This window comes from Pteropus alecto, unplaced genomic scaffold (assembly GCF_000325575.1).
Source record: "Pteropus alecto unplaced genomic scaffold, ASM32557v1 scaffold155, whole genome shotgun sequence".
NCBI lineage: Eukaryota > Metazoa > Chordata > Mammalia > Chiroptera > Pteropodidae > Pteropus > Pteropus alecto.
In genome coordinates, this window is record NW_006438113.1 from 21486764 (window position 1) to 21507549 (window position 20786).

Below are 20786 nucleotides of genomic sequence, written 5' to 3' on the forward strand. Positions count from 1 at the left end.
ACTTACTTACTGGTCCTGTCCTCTCTGCAGAGGCCTTCACCACGGAGAAGCAACAGTCCTGACAAATTCAAACGGCCCACACCGCCCCCGTCTCCCAACACACAGACCCCAGTCCAGCCGCCGCCGCCTCCGCCTCCGCCGCCCATGCAGCCCGCGGTGCCCTCAGCAGCTGCCTCGCAGCCCGCCCCTTCTCAGCATTCGGTGCACCCCCCCTCCCAGCCTTAATGCATGTGCTTAGTCTGAATCTCACGTTGGGACTCGTACAGTGGAGCCGTCTACTCAACGCCAAAGGCTTCCTTCCTTCCCCGGCATATTTGGATCTGACTTATTTGCACTGAGGTTATCTAGGCTTCACTATTAATTGTGTTGTAAATGTTTGTCGGAAACGCAGCCAGTGTTGTGGGTTACAACACTAAACAGACGACTTTTTCCATCAGTGTTTTACTTGAATCTACATGTACGTCCATTCCCTGGCTGGGACAGTTGCTATTCAATATTGGTAATTCGGCAGCAGTGTGCAGTTTTTCGCTTGGCCCCAGAGCTTCATTTTTTTGGCTTTTAGGTTTGTAAAATAAAAAGGGATATCTTTTTTATATTTTTTTCCCATGAATTTGCAGAAAATTACTGAGCTGTTATTACCACCCCACCCTCATAATGGTGTTTACCAAACATACCAATAATTCAGCACTACAATTCAGACCTTTGAAAATCTAGCTTTCAGGGTAGAATGGAAAGTTAGATGGATCAGTGCCCAAGACAATATACTGTTTAATAGAGCTTTCTACAGATACACTTTTTATAAGGTTATTTTCAGTATATATCAAAATCCATGTCTCTTGTACAAAAGATAGCCTACAGTAATGGATCACATGGCTGTACCTTTTCCACCTACATGGGATGGATAATTATTGTGTATTAAGGTGTGATTCTTTCTTTATCCTTAATGTTAATCTACCCAAACTGGCCCTTTCTAACATGAGTCCATAAATGTTGACCTCCCCACCAGTGGTTGCGATGGCTGGTTAGAACATGCTATTTGATTTCTGCTGCAGAAGGCAATGTGACGATTATAACAAAAACAGCTATTTCCCCTTCCCATTCTTTGTGTTCCCCTAAAATAGAGTTTGAACAAATATTTTAAAGGTGCAAAATTATTAGAAAATACTATTTGAAATGAACGTTATAGGACTATCTTGGCATAATGGCCACAAAATACTTTATTGCTTGGCAGAAAAGAGAAGAGGTGTAGCACATTAGCATTGATGACTGCTTATTTCGCCCAGTATAAGCAAGTGCAGTGTGTACAAAGAAGTATATTCTGAATATATTATTTCCATTCATTTAGCACAAATAAATCATTTGGTTTCACTCTGAAGTGGAACACTGTGAGTCACTCATTTCTTAATACTCGCAACATCTTAATTTTGCTTTTCAGCAGTTACCGTTTTTGTACTTTGGTAGTAAAGTGATCTTACCACCTGTGTTTGCATATTTATATATACTGTGGACGAAAATAACTTACTAGAGAATGTATATTTTATGATGAGAATGTGTATCTGTTGGATATAATCAGAGAACTGAAAATTAATTTATCAGTAATTTCTAAGAGTCCATGTTTTGTGACAACCATCTCAAATAGCTAGCTCTTTATTGAACACACTCCTAAAAATAAGGAACCATGACATTGTAGATATTTAATATTGTACAGTATAGAAACCTCCATTTTTGCCTTCAAATGCATATTTAAGAGTTACAGAAAGGAAAAAAAAAAAAGTCTTGTTGGATAATAGTGTTTGACTAGCATTTTAAGAACTTGAGAGTAAAAGCAACAATAGGATTTTTCACTTCTTTCTACTTCTACCCCCTAAACTGAGAACTCCAGTCCTCAATTGTTTGGAAGAAATCGTACGTTTGTGTAAATTTTATTTATAACGTGTGTGTAATATACATAATCAATAGTACAGTTCTCAAGTAGGGGGAGAAGTTTCACATATTATTGAAGCTTTAGATTTTTGATATGATCAGATGGGGTCAGACCAAACCCGGGGATTTCGCCGACGGCTCACTGCCCCTCTTGGTACATTGCTACTCCGAGGAATTCTGAGAGTAGGCAAACAAAATTTGCCTTCACGGTACAGTTCTCGGTTTTTCTTATAGGAGGATATGGTATATGTTTACAAGCATCTTTTACAAGGTTATAGATTTCTGTGCTGTTAGACAGTGTCTTGCACCAAAACAAGAAAGTCCATAATCTAATGATCTTCCCTCTGCTTCCTGTCAGTTTACCTCCCGAAAGCACAAAAGTCAGAACGTTGCCATATGGTAGTTGAAAAAGCACTTGGAGTGAGCAAACAGTCCCTGATAAATGCCTTTTAGAGTCAAAGTTCTTGACGTCCAGACCTCCTGCCGAAATGTAGTGCTGAGTCTCCTAGACTAGTCATTTCATTTAAAAATAAAATGGTTCCTTCAAACAGCACTTTTTCAAGATAAATCTAACTTCCTCTCCCTGCAGACATTCAGAATTGACAGAACAAACACTACTGTTTTGAATGTATGCTGTTTCTTATCCTTTTAAAGTGTTTTATGACCCCGTCTGGAGCTTGTCACACTTGGGCAGTACCTGCTAAGACAATTTCCTGGCGATTGTTTAGCCACCAGGGACCCATCAGATTCCGACCCTGAGCCCGGAAAGGCAGGAGTCCCCTCACCAGTGGGAAGCTGCCTTACCTTGGGCATTTCTCACGGGGCGCCGAACATGGTTACTGCCATTCCTGTTGACCACTCGCCCAGGGTAACCCTGGCCTGACTCCCAGAAAGCCTTTGTAAAACCAGTAGCCATCCCGAAGGCAGGCGGGAGCAATAGTAGCTTCAGTAGCTTCATTTTCCTGTCTTGTTGACAGAGACCCTTGGCTACCACTGTGCTGCTAATAGGATAAGTATTCTGTTGCCAGATTACCATGCCTTTTACATGAAACCAAATTAACCTAATACCTGACACCTCTCTGGGCTCTGAACTGCTTTCTTTCATTAAGCATGCTGGCATTCTAGACAATTCCAGAAATTTAGCAGGTGGTGGAAGCATTTAAGATTTCATTTAACTCTGTCCTTTGTTGATTGAAAGGAGTTTTAGATTTTGAGCTCCTGAGATACCACAACCATGGAATGAATGTGTGACCAGAATGTGGCTTTGACACCAAGTGCTGCAGTCCCTTAGTAATTGGCTTCTAACCGATTTGACCAGAAATAATTGATAGTGTGAATTTTTATTAACTGTTTAATTATAGGAAAATAGAACATGTATCACACTTTAAGCAGATAAGCAGACAGGAGTTTTTCCTGCACGACGCCTTGCTTGTAGAAGATGCCTGATAAGACAAGAAAAAAGCGTAGTAACTTGTGCTTCGAGAGCTCAATATTTTCATCTTAATCAGTACAGAAGAAATATTTCTGTGTAACTCGATCTTCTGTCTAGAACTTGTCTTATAGGTAACCAACACTGAAAATTTTGTAGTGATGACTACCAAAGAAATACTGAGTGAAACAACCTTTAATTTCCAAATTATTCAAGAGCCGCCATTGACGCTGCTATATGAGTTCCATGCTCAAGAGCCACTGTAAGAGATTAAGGGGATTTTAAATGGTTTTTGTTTCTAGTTTTTTTCTTTTTGTCTCTTAGTTGTTATTTTTTAACATACACAGCTGTTAGCATAACATTATGGGGAGCATTTTCCAGAATGCTCAGCAGTTTGTGGCTAACTGCCAATCCCTGGTTGCCTCTCATTAGGCAATCGTAGGAATCCTATGTTCATGAAAGCTGTGGGTGCTGTGTGTGTGCGTGTGTGCATTCATGCCTTAACTCGGGTTACTGCTCAACTTTAGTTCTTGACTTAGTCTGCACCGTCATCTAGATTGTATATCTCGATCTGAACTTCATCCTGGCAAAAACAAAGTTTCAGGCACAACAGTTTAAGAATGCATTCCTCCAGAAGATTATTTGATCAGGTTGACCCTGAGCCTTCTTTGGACTTTATTTGGAATTTAGCATGGAAAGCAAAAGTGAACTGTCAAGCAGAAAGACGTCAACAAGAGGAGAACCAAGTGCTAGCATGTCTTTTGCCTCTGCATACCCATGCACAGTGTATGTTGTTCATGATAGCTTGTCTACAACTTGACTAGATTGGAGTTCTGGTAATAGTGGCAATCTTGACATTCTTGGTCAGAGTTTAGAGAGATGTAAGACTTCCAATTAATGTCTTATTTACTTCTTTATGTTGATTAGTCTTTGATACATGTGCTGAATCAGAAACCTAAATAAAGATAATTTTTTAAAATGTACTTCTTAAGCCTTAAACATTTTCTCTTTCTTTCTGGTCTTTGGGAAAATGAACATTGTTTCCCTCTTGCTTCTGATAGACATCTAGCTTAGATTCTAAGTACTGAAGGCTGCCTTAGTAAACTTAAGAAGAGTTCACAAAATGGGCTGCTGCTGTTCTTCATCAGATGCTGGTTATTGAGTAGATATATTGAGTTTTAAAAAATTCATTTGAGCTCTATGCTTATGATTTGTGCACTATCTGTGGTATGTTTCAATTTAAAACCCTAAACCTAGGAAATTATGGAAAGGAAAGCCACACTCATTCCCAAAGTGTTAACAGGTAAACTTTTTTTTCAGGCTTTGAACATTGTATTTGATACATTAGCTTATTCTTAAGATTTTAAATCTGTCTATATGGTATCTTCTTCCTACAAAGTGGCCTTTAGAATCAATTCTAGGTTTGAGTCCCAGCTCTTTCACTAGGCCAGTTACGGTTTAACCTCTCTGGAATTCAAGTTCCTTACCTATAAAACAATGATATTCTATACCTTGCTAAAATGAGAAAGCCTCCAGTACAGTTCCTCACACAATAAGACTCAGACAAGTCCCTTCCACATCCATTCAATGAGGAAGATACTTAGAATGACTATTTGGGGTGGTGTTTTGTACATGTTTCGGGGGAAGGTAGATGGCTCATCGGTTGCAATTTAGTTAAGCTCCAAGCAATTGGAGTCCACATTCTGTGAGGGAAAGGCACATTACTTAGCAGGATCTGTTTCAGGAGAATAATCTTCAAGAACCCAGTTGTGATCCCATTTTAGGAATTCAAACTGTTTAAACCTAAACCCTTTTCTATATAGAGGTGCTAAATAAGCCTTGAGTGAGTCTTGACTCACTCTAGCTTAAGTAAGATTCCACTTTAAGTGTTAGTTAATAAAATGAGTTTTTAATTTGGCTGGTTAAGTGGTACATTGAAATGACCAAAATCTCAAAATGCCTCTGCTCATGGCAGCTACGTTTTGTAACTTGATGAAAATGCTGACCAGGCAATTTCATCTGAACCTCTGAATTCAAGGCTTGGTTTCATCTGGCAGCTTCAGTTGTCTAATCTGTAATGGAGATAGCCATTCTGATTCCAGGTAGAGTTTGAAGAAAACAAGATTTACACAAAATGCTTTAACAAGTAAAGTTTAAGCTGCATGTGCACTTTTTTCTTTTTTTTTTTTTAATACCTTTTAGAGGCTGTCTGCATGTTGCTTCTAAAATTAAAATGATTTACAAAATTTTTCGTTTATGTAAAATTCTATAAGGAAATCTGGGTTCTTAGTTTAAGCTGCATGTGCACTTTTTTTTCTTTTTTCTTTTTTTTAATACCTTTTAGAGGCTGTCTGCATGGTGCTTCTAAAATTGAAACGCTTTACAAAATTTTTTGTTTATGTAAAATTCTATAAGGAAATCTGGGTTCTTATTTTAATGTATAGGCTATTTATATTTTTTTAAAAATTGTGGAAACACAATTGTGGAAATCACTAATGTCTAATCCAGGCTTAAACTTTTAAACGTTCTCTTTAGAAATAGACAAAGAAGTCAGTGCATGGTCAATTATGGTTTGTGTCTGATGTTTACGGTGACATGAGAAATTTATTCCTTTCCCTTAATGTTTTCTGTTCTGTCTTACATATCACCCCTAATTCCATATTACCTTGAATGCTATTGAACTAAATATGTTTAGATCTTTTTCCAAACATCTCATTTTTTGATAATCTACTAATGACAGTGCAATTTTCAAGACTATTATCACAAAAAGAGATCTTAGTAATTGATCTTAAAATTTCTTATATTAAAAACAAAAAGGAAAAACCAGACTCAGAAGTGAAATAGGTGATAGAATTAATAGGTAAGGATGTGAAAACAGCTATTATAAACATTCTCTGTGTGTTCAAGAGGGAAGAGGAAAGCATAAGCATATGAGAAAAATGAAAGTATAAAAAAGACCCAAATTGAACTTTTAGTGACCAAAAAATACAATATCTGAAATTTAAATCAACAAAAACTTGTTTTAAGTCTTTCGTAGATTTAGATTTGTGCTCTTTAAATGTTCCTGAGGGACTTTAAAAAGGCAACTCCTGAAATTCTAGATAAGTCTAGTTGACTTACTTTTCTTTCTCATCCCCTAGGGCTAGCTTTGCCTGGGTTGAACAACTACTGGGAAATTATTAACCTCAGGAACTGAGTTACTACTCTTGTTAGTTGCCTTAATGCCAGACACGAAGCTTCAAGGTGTTAAGGTAGCTAGGTAGAAAGTGTCCAGTGAGCTCAAGTCAGTTTTCTGAGCTGCAGTTTCCTTGCCTCTAAAATAAGAATGAGAATGAAGTCATTAGGGTTTAACGAACATATTGTTAAAACTGAAAAATATTAGGTTCTTCGTTTTTGTGACTTTACTATTCCCCATACAATTTCATGAATTGTAAGAATATTTTTAGAAACACAAATTATGCCCGCCATTGTGCATAGTACTGGCAACGCAGGCGAGGGCAAGGATGCTGCGGTTCCTGGAGCCTCTTGGAGCTTAACAGTTTACAAGTATGTTCAGTGTCATGACTGGGGAAACAGAGCAACAAGATCTTTCATTAGAAAGGAAAGGTCGGAGAAGACTTCCGGAGAAAATGATCTTTAAGCAGAGTCTTGAAGAACAGGTGAGAATTAGGTGAAGAGTGGAACTGAGGGAACAGCATGTGTGAAACCAGGAGGTAAGAGCATCCATCCAAGTGACGACGGGGTTCCCTGAAAGCAAACTGAGACAAGGAAGGACCTGGTGCAGGAAGTTTCCTTGGGAAGCGATTCCAGAAAACACAATGAGGACGTAGAGAAAGCGAGACCAGTGAAAGATGTGATGACGAGCCTGTTTGCATTGCGGGCAACTGGAGCTCAGACCCACGGGGAAATTTTGAAGGCGCCTCAGCATTGTACCCCCCGAGAACAGGAATGCTGGGACCTGGATCTACCAACTCCTTTTACTTGTTGGTCGAAGGTGCCCTTGGGGAGAATGACCCCCACGTTCAGATTTTCTGGGTCGCAAATGAGGCTTCCTCGAAAGATTATTTTTTGGCAACAAAGCCAAGGGTAGCACCCCGTGTTTGATGAGGGATGCTGGCAAGGTGCATGCGTGTTTGGTGAAATCAGGTGCGCCAAGGGGGTGCGATGCATTGCACCAAGTCTGCTACAGATGGCCTGGGTGCTGAATACTTCTCACTGTCATCTATTGGGTTTGGCCTGAAGTGTTCATGAAAAAACATTTGTTTCCCCAAGAGTGGAAAGATATAACATGTTTTACTTTCCCTTTTTTCTCCCTCAGCTTTATTGAGAAATAATTGGCATAGAACATTGTGTAAGCTTAATGTATACAACATAATGATCTGATACATGTATATATTGTGAAATGATTACTACAATAAAGTTAATTAACACAGTCATCACTTCACATAGTTACAGTTTATGAAAAAATTGGAAAACTTTTTTATTTAAAACGAGAGAGAGTTTTCTTTAAAAATAGATCAAGATTCTTAACTTTTCTTGACAAATGAGATTGCAGCAGGCCATTGCCCCTCTACACCATGGTGGTCACTCCACCCATGGAGTGAGTATGGGAATATGAGAGTATGGAATTTGGTTATTACAGTGTGGGTCCTGCGGGCTTTTGAGTTTGTGAACCCCTGTCATAGGGCACCTGAGAAGTGAAGGAAGATTGGTGTGGCTAGAGCTTGTGTTATGCATGAGAAAGAGAAAAAGGGGAAGCAGTCGGGGTGAGAGGTGAAAACTGAAGCCCTGTTTGGAGCGAGGCCTAGCATGAGTCTAATAATAAGAAGGTGTATGTCGAGTCCCCAAACTGGGTGATGGCTACCTCTCTACTTCTATGCATTTAACATTCTCATAATAAAATACTCAGAAATGGAGAGAGGGGATCAAGAGATTTTAAGTATGGAGAAGAAGAAGGGAGTTTTGGGAAGGATAGTGCTAGAGATGCCACCACAGGAAATTCTAATTTTTGCAAGAAGGCAGAAGTATTTTATACACCACTCTCCCGAATGACAAACATGGTGAGAAGTTGTACTGAACTAAGCATAAGTTCATGCGTTTGCAGGTTGTTGACTGAGCAACTGAACTGGACTGATTTATATCCTGGTAAAGTTAAACACAAGAGAACGTCCTCTCCTTCATTTCCATTTTGTTGCGATATACACCTTTCCACAGATAATAGGTCTGGCATGCTTGGGGCTTCCCTTTTGCTTGGGAAAGGCCACTGCAGCTGTCCCATGGGGTTCTAACTCTTTAGTAGCAATGTAATGTTACTGTCATTACTTGTGAAACTTTGGGACTGTAGGAGGCTTAGGATGAATTCATGAGTCCAGAAGAAGATACATCAGCAGTGAGGCTTCTGAAGAAACAGTCTATGCTTAAGCAAGTGTGGAATGAGACCTCCATTCGTACACCTGGGTTTAAGAGTGTGATTAGGGAGAGGAAATCATTGGGCTTTATTTTACTTGGACTTTTCAATCTCTCTGTGGAAATATGAGGTTCAGCTTTTGGGTGTTTTTTAAATTGCTGACCTTTCTCTGTGGTAGGTGCTTATGACTCATTGTATAAGCCTTTCGGGTTATATAATGTGCTAGCTGGTTGGGTAGCACAACCGGGCATCGATCAAGGTGAGATGCAGAATAACAGGTCAGTCCTCTGAGGGTGGAGCTCTGAGATGTGACGAATGATCTATGTGACCGATTTCAGACCTCTAAGCAGCTTCTAACGTTTGTCTCACTAGCTCCAGATCAGTACTAAAGCATAGTAATTTAAGAACATTTTAAATAGCCACATGGGAAGCACATTTCTGATACTCTGAGCTTCATCTCTAAAAGGGTCATCACATCTTTAATCTTGGATATTAAACAAAAGAGTTTAATAAAACTAAATGTAAACAAATGTACGGTAGGGGAAACCTCTAACATTCTCTACTCTCCTAATTTCTTTATAAGGATAGAATTTGTTAATTTAACTAGGTCAGAGTCAGAGTCTAGGAGAGTAAAAATTGAGCTATGGAACCAGCAAAAGTTGAGTTCGATTCTACCAGTACCCAGATTTCCAGTCATCGTCTCTCTCTAATCTTAGGAACCCTGTCTTCAAATTCCATACTCTCATCCGAAAAGAGGTCCTTAATTTCCTTGCTCAAAAAGAAAATACTTGAGACCAGCCTGACTTAGCCATCCAAAGCTGATTTGCTGAGATGTTGTAGCAGCTCAGAGAGGAAAAGGAGTGATTTCATTTGTAAAGCAATTAAAAACCAAGTGATTTTTATTTTCATATTTCTCCGTATGCTTTAGGAAAACAAGTGCCTTGAACTGGCATTAAGATCCTCAATTGTTAAGGCAGTTTTATTACCATTCAGACAAAAGTGCAGTTATTCATGTTACTGGCCTTTTTTATTCATCGAGTGCCCCTCCAAATGTTAGGGAAAAAATACTCACATTTCAAACTCAGAGCCAGGTTTGACCTACAGTATCTATGTGCACATACCCTGAGTTACATTTTTGTTTTTGCATAGTAAATAGAATTATCTATAAGCTTGTTTGAGCCTGTTTCTGTCTCTGAAGGAAAGCTCAGCTTATACATAGAGTGTCAACATTCATCCATTCACCTTGATCTCTCCAAGTTAATCGGTTTCTGAGAATTTTACTTCTCCAAGATTTACCTGTTTGTCAAATGTGGTTACAAGGAAACCAAAATAAATAACACATTTGATTTTAGGTGTGGCTTTTTTTTTTTTCTTCATCAAAACATACTTTTGTTCTGGCTACTTAAGCATTTTTGAGTATAAATGAGAGGATGGGCACTGGAACCTGAGTGCCTGATTTCAGATAACGACTGATATTCAGGTTCCTGGATAAATTGTATAATCACTCGGAGCCATTTTCTCATCTTCTTCATGGAGTTGTGTGGAATAAGTGTGTCGCTATATATGAAGTTCTCACTACAGAAACTTAGAACTTAGGACACGTTAAGCCCTCAATATATGAGAACTGTTTGTATATGTTCCTGTGTTCCATGGCTTTACAGCACCAGGATTGTTATAATATTAAGTTCTGATGATAGATGTCAAATTAGCTTGTCATAGCTCTAAGTTTTTCTTTTTCAGTATTCATTTTCTGAAAATGCAATTTTATCAAAGGGAATTTCTTTCTTCAAAACTGACATTCACTTTTCTTAGCAGTAGTAGTGTGTGAATGCTGCATCTTAAATACGTAGGGTTACCTTTCAGAACTTAGTTCTGAGTATTATATAATCTCATTTGGAGTGCTAAATTTATGTGCTTGATTCTTATCAAGTTCCACCTTGAAAATGTGATGACATATCTGTCAGGCCCCGAACTGAGCAGAACTCTTCACCTCTTGCCTGTATCAGCCATACAACTTTCCCTCAACTTGCCCAGAAACAAACTGGGTCAAAATTGAGTCAGATGGCGCAAGAACTTGGTAACTGTTCTTTGTCACTTCCTCCTTACTGTCTATGCCCAAGCCATTCTCATCTCTTTAAAAATACTCAGCCTATTAAGGACCGGAAGGTAATTTCCTGATAAATATTATCAAGGACTGAAGGGCAGTCCTTCAGGTGCATGTTGCCAGTTAACCTTCATTTGTTTGAACCTCCCTGCAAGAAGCCAGGCTCCTTTCTCAAAGCTGCAGTCACATGGGACCCTGTGTATTCCACAAAGTGAATACAAGAGCAGGCTCTATCCCACTCTAGCAGTATGGTTGAGGGATGATTGGAGTCCAGAGTTTGAGGAACACTTCTTTCTGCTGCTCTGATGGTGCTTGGAGAGGCTTTGAGTTTGTGAAAAGGGAATGTGTTGGTTCCTGAATTTTGTTCCTGAGTTTTCTTATCAGCTTCACTGACTCCTTTCAGCATTTATTTATCAAGCCAGGTTCTACTTAATAACAAAAACTCAAACCAGCTTCTTGAAATGGAACGAAGGAAAAATTACTTTAAAAATAGCTTGAATACATCATTCCATAGGATACTTTTTAATTCTTATACTCGATGGCGATTCTAAACTGCAACACTTTTGGAAATTCAAGAAATAAAGGCAAGAGATCTGCCCCCAGCAATAAAAACGGGTATTGTAAAACATGTATTACATCAGAATGAATGGAACACAAGGAATTTGCCAAAGTGACGTGGTTTGAAGTAAGACACTTTTATTTTACTATTTTTAATTTGGAAGGCCCCAGAAGTTAAAAAGTCCTCCCTCCCATCTCCTTCAGTGTCTGAATTTTCCTTGTTGGACCTTTTTATGGGTTAAGAGCTATGATGTGAGAGGCAGAAATTTTATCCCTGGGAAGGACCCATTTCTCAGATTGCAGTAGGGTGTGTCAGAAAGTGCATAAACTGGGCACCTGAAGACAGAGTTTCAAGTCTCCTTTGGCCACTCGCTCACTCACAGTGGCCTTGGACCAGTTCTTCAACATCTCTTGGCATCAAGAGTCTAGCTCCGTGCCTGATACATAGGAAGTGCTCAAAACTCCTTATCTTTCTGTATCTTAGCCACCCAAATTACCTAAAGCACAAATCTGGGCAGCCTCTTGGATTTCTTGCAATCTCTCTCAATTCTAGCCGGGCACTACATCTTGCCAATTTGACTTACTAAATGCTATTTAATCCTGCTTATCCTCTCCATGCTGCTGCAGGCCAGTTCAGTTCTTATCACTCTTCAACTGTTGTAGGAAATAGTTTCTGGCTGATTTCTGGTCTCAGGTCCTGCCCCACTAACCTCAACTCCACAAATCTTTCTAGGGGAAAGTTGACCATATCTGGCCCCTGCTTAGAATAGAAGCATTAATCCTGTCTTGCCTATAGGATGAAATCTTTAACATAGTACAAATAGCAAGCACATAGTTCTTACTCTGTGCTCTTCTAAATGTCCCCTGCATGTTAACTCACTCAATCCTTGTGACAAATTTATGTGACGATCTTTAGTTTATAGGTGAGAAAAATAAGGCACAGAGAGGTTAAATAACTTGGTCAGAGTTAAACTGCTAGTAGGAGATGAAGCAGAATATTAAAATTTTATGTATCCCTGCTTAGTCTCTGGTCGCTTCTGCCTTGATCTTTATCCTTCAGCAATGCAAGCTACTTGTAGTTCTCACTCCACCCTACCCGCACCTCCTCCTCCCTTTACTTTTGCTGTTAATAGCTCAGCCTGGAATGCCTTTTCCCCATTGACTCCTTGGCAAATTCCTACCTCTCCTTTCAGACTTGGCCCTGGCATCACCTCCTGCATTAGTCAGTCTTCCCCGCTGTGTTGCCCTTGTGCTGTGTGCACACCTCCAGATAGCTGCTTTGTGTTAGGAATGGGACAGACAATGGAAACCAAGATCTAGAAGCGGTCTTCAGGATCTTATGTTCCTTTGGGGAAAAGGCAAAAAACCCTGGAGCAGAACAGCAGCATGAGCATTCCAGGAAAGGCAAGCACAGGGCACTTTCAGGGGTCATATGCCAGTCAAGGAATCCAGCCTGGAGTGTGGGGAAAGCCCTCCCAGAGGATGTAATGTTGAAACTAGGAACTCATAGATGGAAAGAAATTCACAGCAAGGAACTAGGGGAAGAAAAGGTTTGCCAGACAGAAGGAATGGCATTTGCAAGCTCAAAACCAAGACATGGTATGTTTAGAGAAATTGTTGAGTATGTTCATCTATTTACTTGTTTCTCCCACTTGGCTGAGTTCCTTAAGGATGTCAAGTCCTCTCTGCCTGGCTCGAGGAGGTCTCAGTGGATGTTACGCTGGAACCCAAACCCTGGAATCTCTGGGTCCTTATCTCCCCATCTGTTAAGTTCCCTGTAAGGAGACTGCTAAAGTCCTTTGGAATTTCTGAGATTCTGTGACCACATAAGGAGAAGAAGGCAACCAGAGGGGCTCAGTCTGAGACCTGCCGGAGAGTCCTGGGAATCTCAGCTTGTAAACAGCACTGTAGTGTCTGTTTCCTTTGTCACATGGCATTCCCAAATAAGGCCATATTCACAGGTTAAGACTGGTTGTTAAGACTTGAACATATCTTTTTGAGGGACACAATTCGACCCATGACAGCTTGTAAGTGGTGGGGCTGTGGTTCTGAACCCCTCCTTAGTCGTTGGCAGAGTGGAGTGTTCATGCCCCAGGGACCCAGGAAAAATGACTCACTGAGAATCTTAAGAGAATGTTTATTTGTTCCTAAGTTTATCTTTCGAAAATGTCTATTTGTATTATGATGCACGTAATATATTTACAATAGTCTGTAAATATGTTTTATAAAGATCCACATATTCAGTGGATACTCAACGATGTTAAACTAACCAGAGTATTAAAAAAAATAAATTAAGGCCCTGTTCCTACTCCCTCTCATCTGTCCAGCACTGGATTATTACTTTCTCTTTTTGACGGTGCCTCAGCAGAATAACACTCTACTGTGTGAAGTTTGTAGGGAGGTTTTCCAGCCTCCCCAGCCCCAGTATTTAGTTGAAAAAGAGTTTAGTTTGAAAAAAAGAACAGTTACCAGGCCCGAGCCAGGGTGAGGGACAGCTGTAACCTTAAGAATGAAGTAATTTAATCAGTATTTGTTCCCTTCAATTTATATCTTTATATATTTCAATAACTAATTGTCAGTTTTCTTTTAATACTTTGTACAGAGCCAGTGTTTAATATAATTTAGGTCTGAAAACACGCTGTTAATGGTCTGAATAATTTGATGTTAATTGTTGAAGGCGGGGAAGGTATACACTGGACTTCATTGAAATATAGCTTTTCACAAGAGGAAAGCCACTACAAATCAGTAGCTAGGTCGTGATTACACCTTCATTCTTTGGACTTCAATTGATACAATCCCACGATCACCCACCTCCCCACAACACACACACACACGTAGATACACTGCCAGAATTGTTTTGGGATCCTGAGGGAGAGAGGCTGATTGCTCACAGGTAAACAAATCTCAAAATACCGATCATGTACACTTGAAAATCCATTTGTTTAGATATATTAAATATGGGGGAAGTCAATTGAGCAAGGCAAAAATGTCTAAATTTGAGAGGAGATTCAGATACCCATGAGAAAGCATTACTCAGAAGAACAAAGGATAGTATAACATTAAATGAGTCCTGTCATTTTTCAACAGAGTTAAACAGTAAGAATACTTTTGTTAGTTGATTGTTGAACTCTTAGAACATTTGACATAAAGATCCATTGATTGTGGAAGGGTTGATCCCCTCTTCATAGATTCTTTGAGCTCCTATGTGGGACTAAGTATATTTTTGTCATAATTTATCCCACCTGTGTCTGTCAGTTCCTTTCCACTTGCCTCCTCCCGTGATGGTCTGGCTCATGTTTCTTCATAAAGCTCTAAGCCAGTTATTAATAACAGTCCAGTGACTCTCCTGATCCACCTAGGAGCATATGGTGTTTTTCACACAAGAGAGAGATCATCTCCTTGACTTTGGACTTCTCTTACTGAATTCTTGAACAGTAAGTTTTTTGGTTTTTAAAAATCGTTGCATTTTTAAATATTGATGCAGGAGGGAAGTTTAGTGTGACTCTTGTTTGCTTCTGGTAGAGGGAGACTATAGTAAGTTAAAACTTAGACTCATAAAGCCTATTTCCCCTCCCTGCATTTCAACATCTCTCTAATTTTTTTTCAAGTTGATTACAAAATAGATTAGTGAACTATAATTTTATTTTTTCCCCTTTCCTTCTGGCTAAATAGACAGGAGGAGACCCAAGGATGAATAATATCTCAATTACTTGACCATGCCTTGTGGCTGTGCTTGATATTCCCATCTCTCTGCGTTTCCTCTCCAAATAGAAGATTTCCATGATTTCAAAGAGAAATTTCATATATGGAAAGTATTCACAGGAGAGTGTCGGACAGACTTGGGCCATGTCACTTTTCCACGTTTGAGACTGGGATCAGAGAGGGCTCCCGCCCGTTCCATGATTCATTGCCTTCTTATTTTAGCCAAGGGCTTTGTCTTTGCAGTCTTTCTATAACGGTTGCTTCTGAGAGTCCTGCAAAGTAGGTCACTGTGTTTTCTGCCTGGAAAGGAGGCTCCTGACACCCAGAAAGGCTGATACCCAGCTTGGTTCTCATGAGCAGAGGTAAAACCTGCACTCCAGTCCTTCTTCAGCATGATAGACTAATACAATTCTCTGCTTTGGTTACGTATGTTCAATGCCCTTGAACATGTCCATCGGACTTCTAGATAAAATGTATAAGGGAGGCATTACAATGACTTGGGAGGAGGCAGGTGCTGGCCTGGCCTTGAGCCTTGGCTTGGACCACTGACAAGTTATGTGACCTTACACAAGTATTCAACCTCTCCGAGCCTCAGTTTCCTTGTTTGTGAAATAAGAGTCATCACCGTTTTACAGGATGGTAGAGTTTACTCATAATGTGTAAAAGTGGCCGAGTTTGGTAACATTATTTAGGAATCCCTCATTTGAATCTTCTTAATCATCTCTCATATGTTTCCAATTCAAACCTACAGCCTCCAATGTGGTCATTGGTGAGAAACATTAATCTATATTGTAGAGACAATAATTGGCTTTTATTGCTTTTAATAACTTCATCTTTAGGATGGTGAAGGCTGTGTGAATGCTGAGGATGAGAGCATGGGAGGATGATGTATAGTTTGCAGTTCAGGACATTAGGCTATAGCTAAGAACAACGATGGTAGGAGGGAACCTTGCAAAACAATTTCAAAGCATAAGCTACTGTCTTAATAAACTTACCTGCTCCACTATGAGCAGCATTCTAAAATTTTTCTTTTGGTTACATGCTTCTATGATTCCAAAGGACTGGTTTGCTGCCTTGCTAGATTCAATTCTGTGTCTGGATGACACAGAAGGAAGGGCTGTCTGAGAGAATACCTGCTTCCCAAAGGGTTACCCTAAAACTTGGGAGATAGGGTGAGATTTTTGTTTTCCTCTACAAGCTTTCATTCTACAAATGTTTATTTAATTTGTACTGTGGGCAAAACACAGTACTATTTTAGCAAGGGGGCAATACACTTTAAATTATAGAAGATAGTTGTTTCATGTTATAAGTCAGAATGGGTTTGTTCCATGATATATGAAAAGCACAGACAGGATACTGTAGGCATTCCACAGGGCCTTCACACCCAAAACTTACTCGCCAGAAACGAGCATTATTGGTCAGACTTCCTTTCGGAAGGCTGTACGTCCTTGGAAAATGATTCAGTGATTTTCAGGGCTTCTCCTTGGGTTCACCTTCTAAGTAATGAGCTTGTGAGGCATAGAGGAACAACACCTTAAAGTCACGGCTCACCCTCGCTCCTACACACATTTAAAAATTTTTTTCCTTATTTAGTTCCAAGCCTTACGCGAAATGCTGAAAATATAATTTTGCCTTTAAAGAGGTCACTGACATTCATTTACTTTGAAGTTGTGTTCTCCAACCTAGCCATCTACCTTCTAAGATAAACTTAACTCCAAATAACATTTAACTAGTTTCAGAGATCACATCTGCACCTCAATGGATGAAAAAAATCACCAGTGAGTTTATGCAAAGCAGTGCATGTGCAGACTGAGAAGGTAGTCTAAAGGGTTTTGTCAAATGCTTTTGAAAACTCAAAAAGTCCCAGAGATTCTCTATTCTCTTCCATTCACCACCCCCCAAAACTGGGATGACACTTGTTTGGATATATAAGTTCTGCAGATGAAAAGGTAAAACCTAACAGATACCCTCAGTCTCACTCACGCTTCCTCATACCATGGAAGGACGAGAGTTGGATGGCATTGCTGTGTTGAGACTTCCTGTTGAAATCCAGCAGGACTGGTGCCCAGCCAGGACTCTGGGCAGTTCATCTGGCCTTGTAAGAGTACACTACAGCTGTGATTCATGGAGAGGGTTAGGGAGCTTGGCAGGGAGAAAGTTGAAAACTTTTGATTATTTTTGTTCTAGAATATTTCTTAACGTTAAGTGCCCATAGCTAAGTAATTTATGTCTTCTTAGGGGCAATGCCCAATCTCCTATTTGGGGTAGGAATGTGGTAGCAGGAAATCTCAGCCTTCAGAAGTCTTGGTAGTGGATGATTAAGAGGAGATGTTTGTTCATGTGTTGGAAAATTGTTTATTTTAGGGCCAAAATATTTACTTAAAACATTTGAGGCATGTTCATAGATGGCTTGAGAAAGCCCAAACTGGACAGGCATTGATATAGAAAGCATGAGAGGTACATTTGAATAGACAAGAAGTACAGTGGTTCCACACAAGTCTGACCCCACTGTCCCCCTGGGGATCAGGCTTTTCTCTCTGAGTCACTAATCTCTCTTAACTGTAGTTGGGCTGCAGGAAAGTGGCTGCCTTTCTGATTCTGCTGCTTCATCGTGCCAACCACTATTTTATCCAGTGTCTGGCAGCGTGCTGGGCTCTTGCCTTACCTTCTTCCAATCATGAGATACTGTAGTGGATAAGGCTTTGGAGCCAAACAGACCTCCATTCAAATCCCTGGTCATCCCTGGTGTGTGATCTTAAGTAGCATACTTAACTTCTCTGGTCCTCAGTCTCTCCAGTTTAGGAAATAGGAGTGTCAATAACTCACCTCATAAGGTTTTACGAGACTAAAATCAAAGCATGTTTAGGCCTATGTCTCTAACGAAGGAAATAGGAGTGTCATAACTCACCTCATAACATTTTATGAGATTAATATCAAAGCACGTGTAGGCCCTTCTTAAATGTAGTTATGAATAAAAGCCTTTCAAACCCCTATAAGGCAGGTGTTATCTCTGTTCTCCAGATGAGCTAGCAGGTGAGATTAAGTGCCTGGTCCAAGACTACCGAGCTAATACCAGCCAGACCAAGATATAAGACCAGTTCCATCTGACTCCAAAACCCACCCTCCTGCCCTACTCTACCTTGCTGACAGACCATCTGTGGCAAAGCACGTTTTTGTTTTTAGCCAAAGTCCACTTTGAGTTTGCCCTGCCAAGTTTTCCAGTTTTCACCTCCTTTATTCTGGACTCTCTGGTCTTACCTTGGCCTGAATCAAAAAAGTTGGGAGGTGATGAAGATAAAACATCTCCAGATAGCCAAGTCTAATGAAACATAGAATCTAGTGTATCAGAAATGTTAAACAGTTCCCAAGGCAATTATGATAGTAGCTCTGAAGAAAAGTAACTGTGTGACCTCAGACAAGTTGCTGTACTTCTCTGGGCCTCATTTGTCAATGAGAAGCTTACAAAATCTCAAATATCTTTTCCAGTGCCAACATTTCTGCAATATCCCAGACCTTTCACTACTGTTGTTTTTCTTAGCCGAAAAGAGAAAAATCTCTTTGAAATCCTGTTTAATCAGAAAACAAAGTACAACAACAATCATTTAAGTATAAAGCCATAGGTCATTTATTATGATTCTCATTCAAGCTTTTTCTCATACAAGGTTCATATGATTGATGAGTTAATTTCTCAGATGCGTGTTAAATTCCCTTTCTCACATAATGCAGCTTTGGGCAGAATTAGGTAGAACCTTAATTAGTTCAGAAAATGCAACTTGAACTTGAATTTTAGGTCCTTACAGAATATACAAAATTCATTTACCATCGAATGTGCCCAAGTTTTAATTTAACTTCTGAATGACTCAAATTTGAGGAGTTTACATGTCCTGCCTTGCCACACCAGCATCCATTTCTGGAATCCTAAGGGGACAAATCTCCATTATGCTGTAGAAATGGTAGCCATTGCAACAGGACACTCCTGTTCTAAAACCTGTAGGGCTGGTGCCAAATTTTTGGTGCCTTCCAACAACTTGGCTTGGTTTCCTAATTACTAGCAAAATACAAAAGCAAAAACATCAACAAGACACAATTACCATGTGATTTCTCAAGTGTCTAAAAGAAAATTTCATTGAACATAACTTTTATGGGAAGGAGACCTTTTCCATATGGAGACAAATTGAAAGCACCCCACTCTGGGATTTTATTTTTTAAAAATTTGCTGGGAAAAGTAGACTAAATATATGTTTTTCTTGTAATTGTCATTGGAACAAAATGACCTTTCAGTCTTCCAAGAAAGCTTCTACTTTATGTGCAGTTATTATGAGGCATTAGGATCTGGGATGGGTAAGGCCGTCCCTACTTTCTAGAAAGACAGCAACTATCAGTGGGGTGGTACATGCAAACAAATCACCATAATACAGGGCAGCGAGTTACAATATGTTACAGACAAGTGGGCAATAAATTCTACCTGAGGAAGTCAGGGTGGATCACAAAGGAGGTAACACTGGGTTTCAAAGGATGAATAGGCATCTGACAGTTTTGCATGTTTAGGTGCTTAAAGAGAACCTGAAAATATTGATTCATTCAAAGGGTATCTTCTAGGAGGTAATATTCTAAGTGATAATTAATGAAATTAGTCACCATCGCTTATTAAATGTTTACTTGCTAGGCAAAAGTATTATCTCATTTAATTCTCGTACTACCCTAAGTAGGTACTATTATTACCCCCATGTTAAAGGTGTGCTGAGGCACAGAGAGTTAATGTAACTTGTTCAAGGTCTCATGGTAAGTGATAGATCTGAGTCAAACCCCATCGGTCTGATTCCAGATCCATCTCTCAATCACCACGTCCCAGAAGCATTCTTATTTCTCTGTCCAGCTAAGGTTAAGGAGGCCAAAGGGAGAAACTTGTTAGTCATAAGTTGATCTGTGGGTAGATAACAAACTAATAACAAACAAGAATAAAATTGCAGGTAGTAAAAGCTAATGGAAAATAGATTTTAGAAAACTGTTCTTCGAGCTAACCTGGTTGCTAGACAGCAAGCTCCTAGTGGTGGTTTGTGAATGTCTCATTTACAAAGAGCAGGTTGTTTTGAAGTGAATAATTAACAACTGCTGTTGTAAAGATACTCTAGCAAATTCAGCGACATTAGGCCCACAGGGGTAACTGCAAGACTATCCAGTTCACTGTTCGACCAGCAGTTCACACATGCACAAAGGAGCTGGACTGCAGAGGAAGAGTGACCATTAATGACATGTGGATATTTCCATTTTGATACAGTTTCCATTGTAATACGGGTCTTTTCAAAAGTGACTTTTTATTTGAAAACATTAAAAAATCCATGTAGTTGAAAAAGGGTAGCATCTGGGGACTGGAGTCCTAGGTTAGTAGTAGCTAGGCTCCAACATAGAATACTGAGTATCTGGTGAAGTGGCTCTGTCCCCCGATAGCACATAACATGGCCTGGCACATACAGAGGCCCTCAATAAATGATCGTTATGATACTTTACTTAAATAACCAATTAAGCAAAAATGGACAGATCTTAATTGTCTCATTTTCAACATGTGTCTCTAGGGAACTTCTGTCAATATTATCTTGACTATTAGATATTGACAGAAACAAGAAGTAAGATTAGCATATTCTTGTCAAGAAAGTATTTTTGAA

The 20786-nt window shown here is 39.6% G+C and overlaps 1 protein-coding gene across 1 annotated transcript in view; it reads left to right on the forward strand.

Annotated features, from left to right (window-relative positions):
- CCDC6 (coiled-coil domain containing 6) overlaps positions 1–4335 on the forward strand; it is a 97619-nt gene extending 93284 nt beyond the window's left edge. Inside the window, exon 10 of the mRNA XM_025049324.1 lies at positions 31–4335. Within this exon, the coding sequence (XP_024905092.1) occupies positions 31–225 (195 nt within the window). The 3' untranslated portion in view covers positions 226–4335. The remainder of the gene's footprint in view (positions 1–30) is intronic.
- Positions 4336–20786: the final 16451 nt, after the last annotated feature.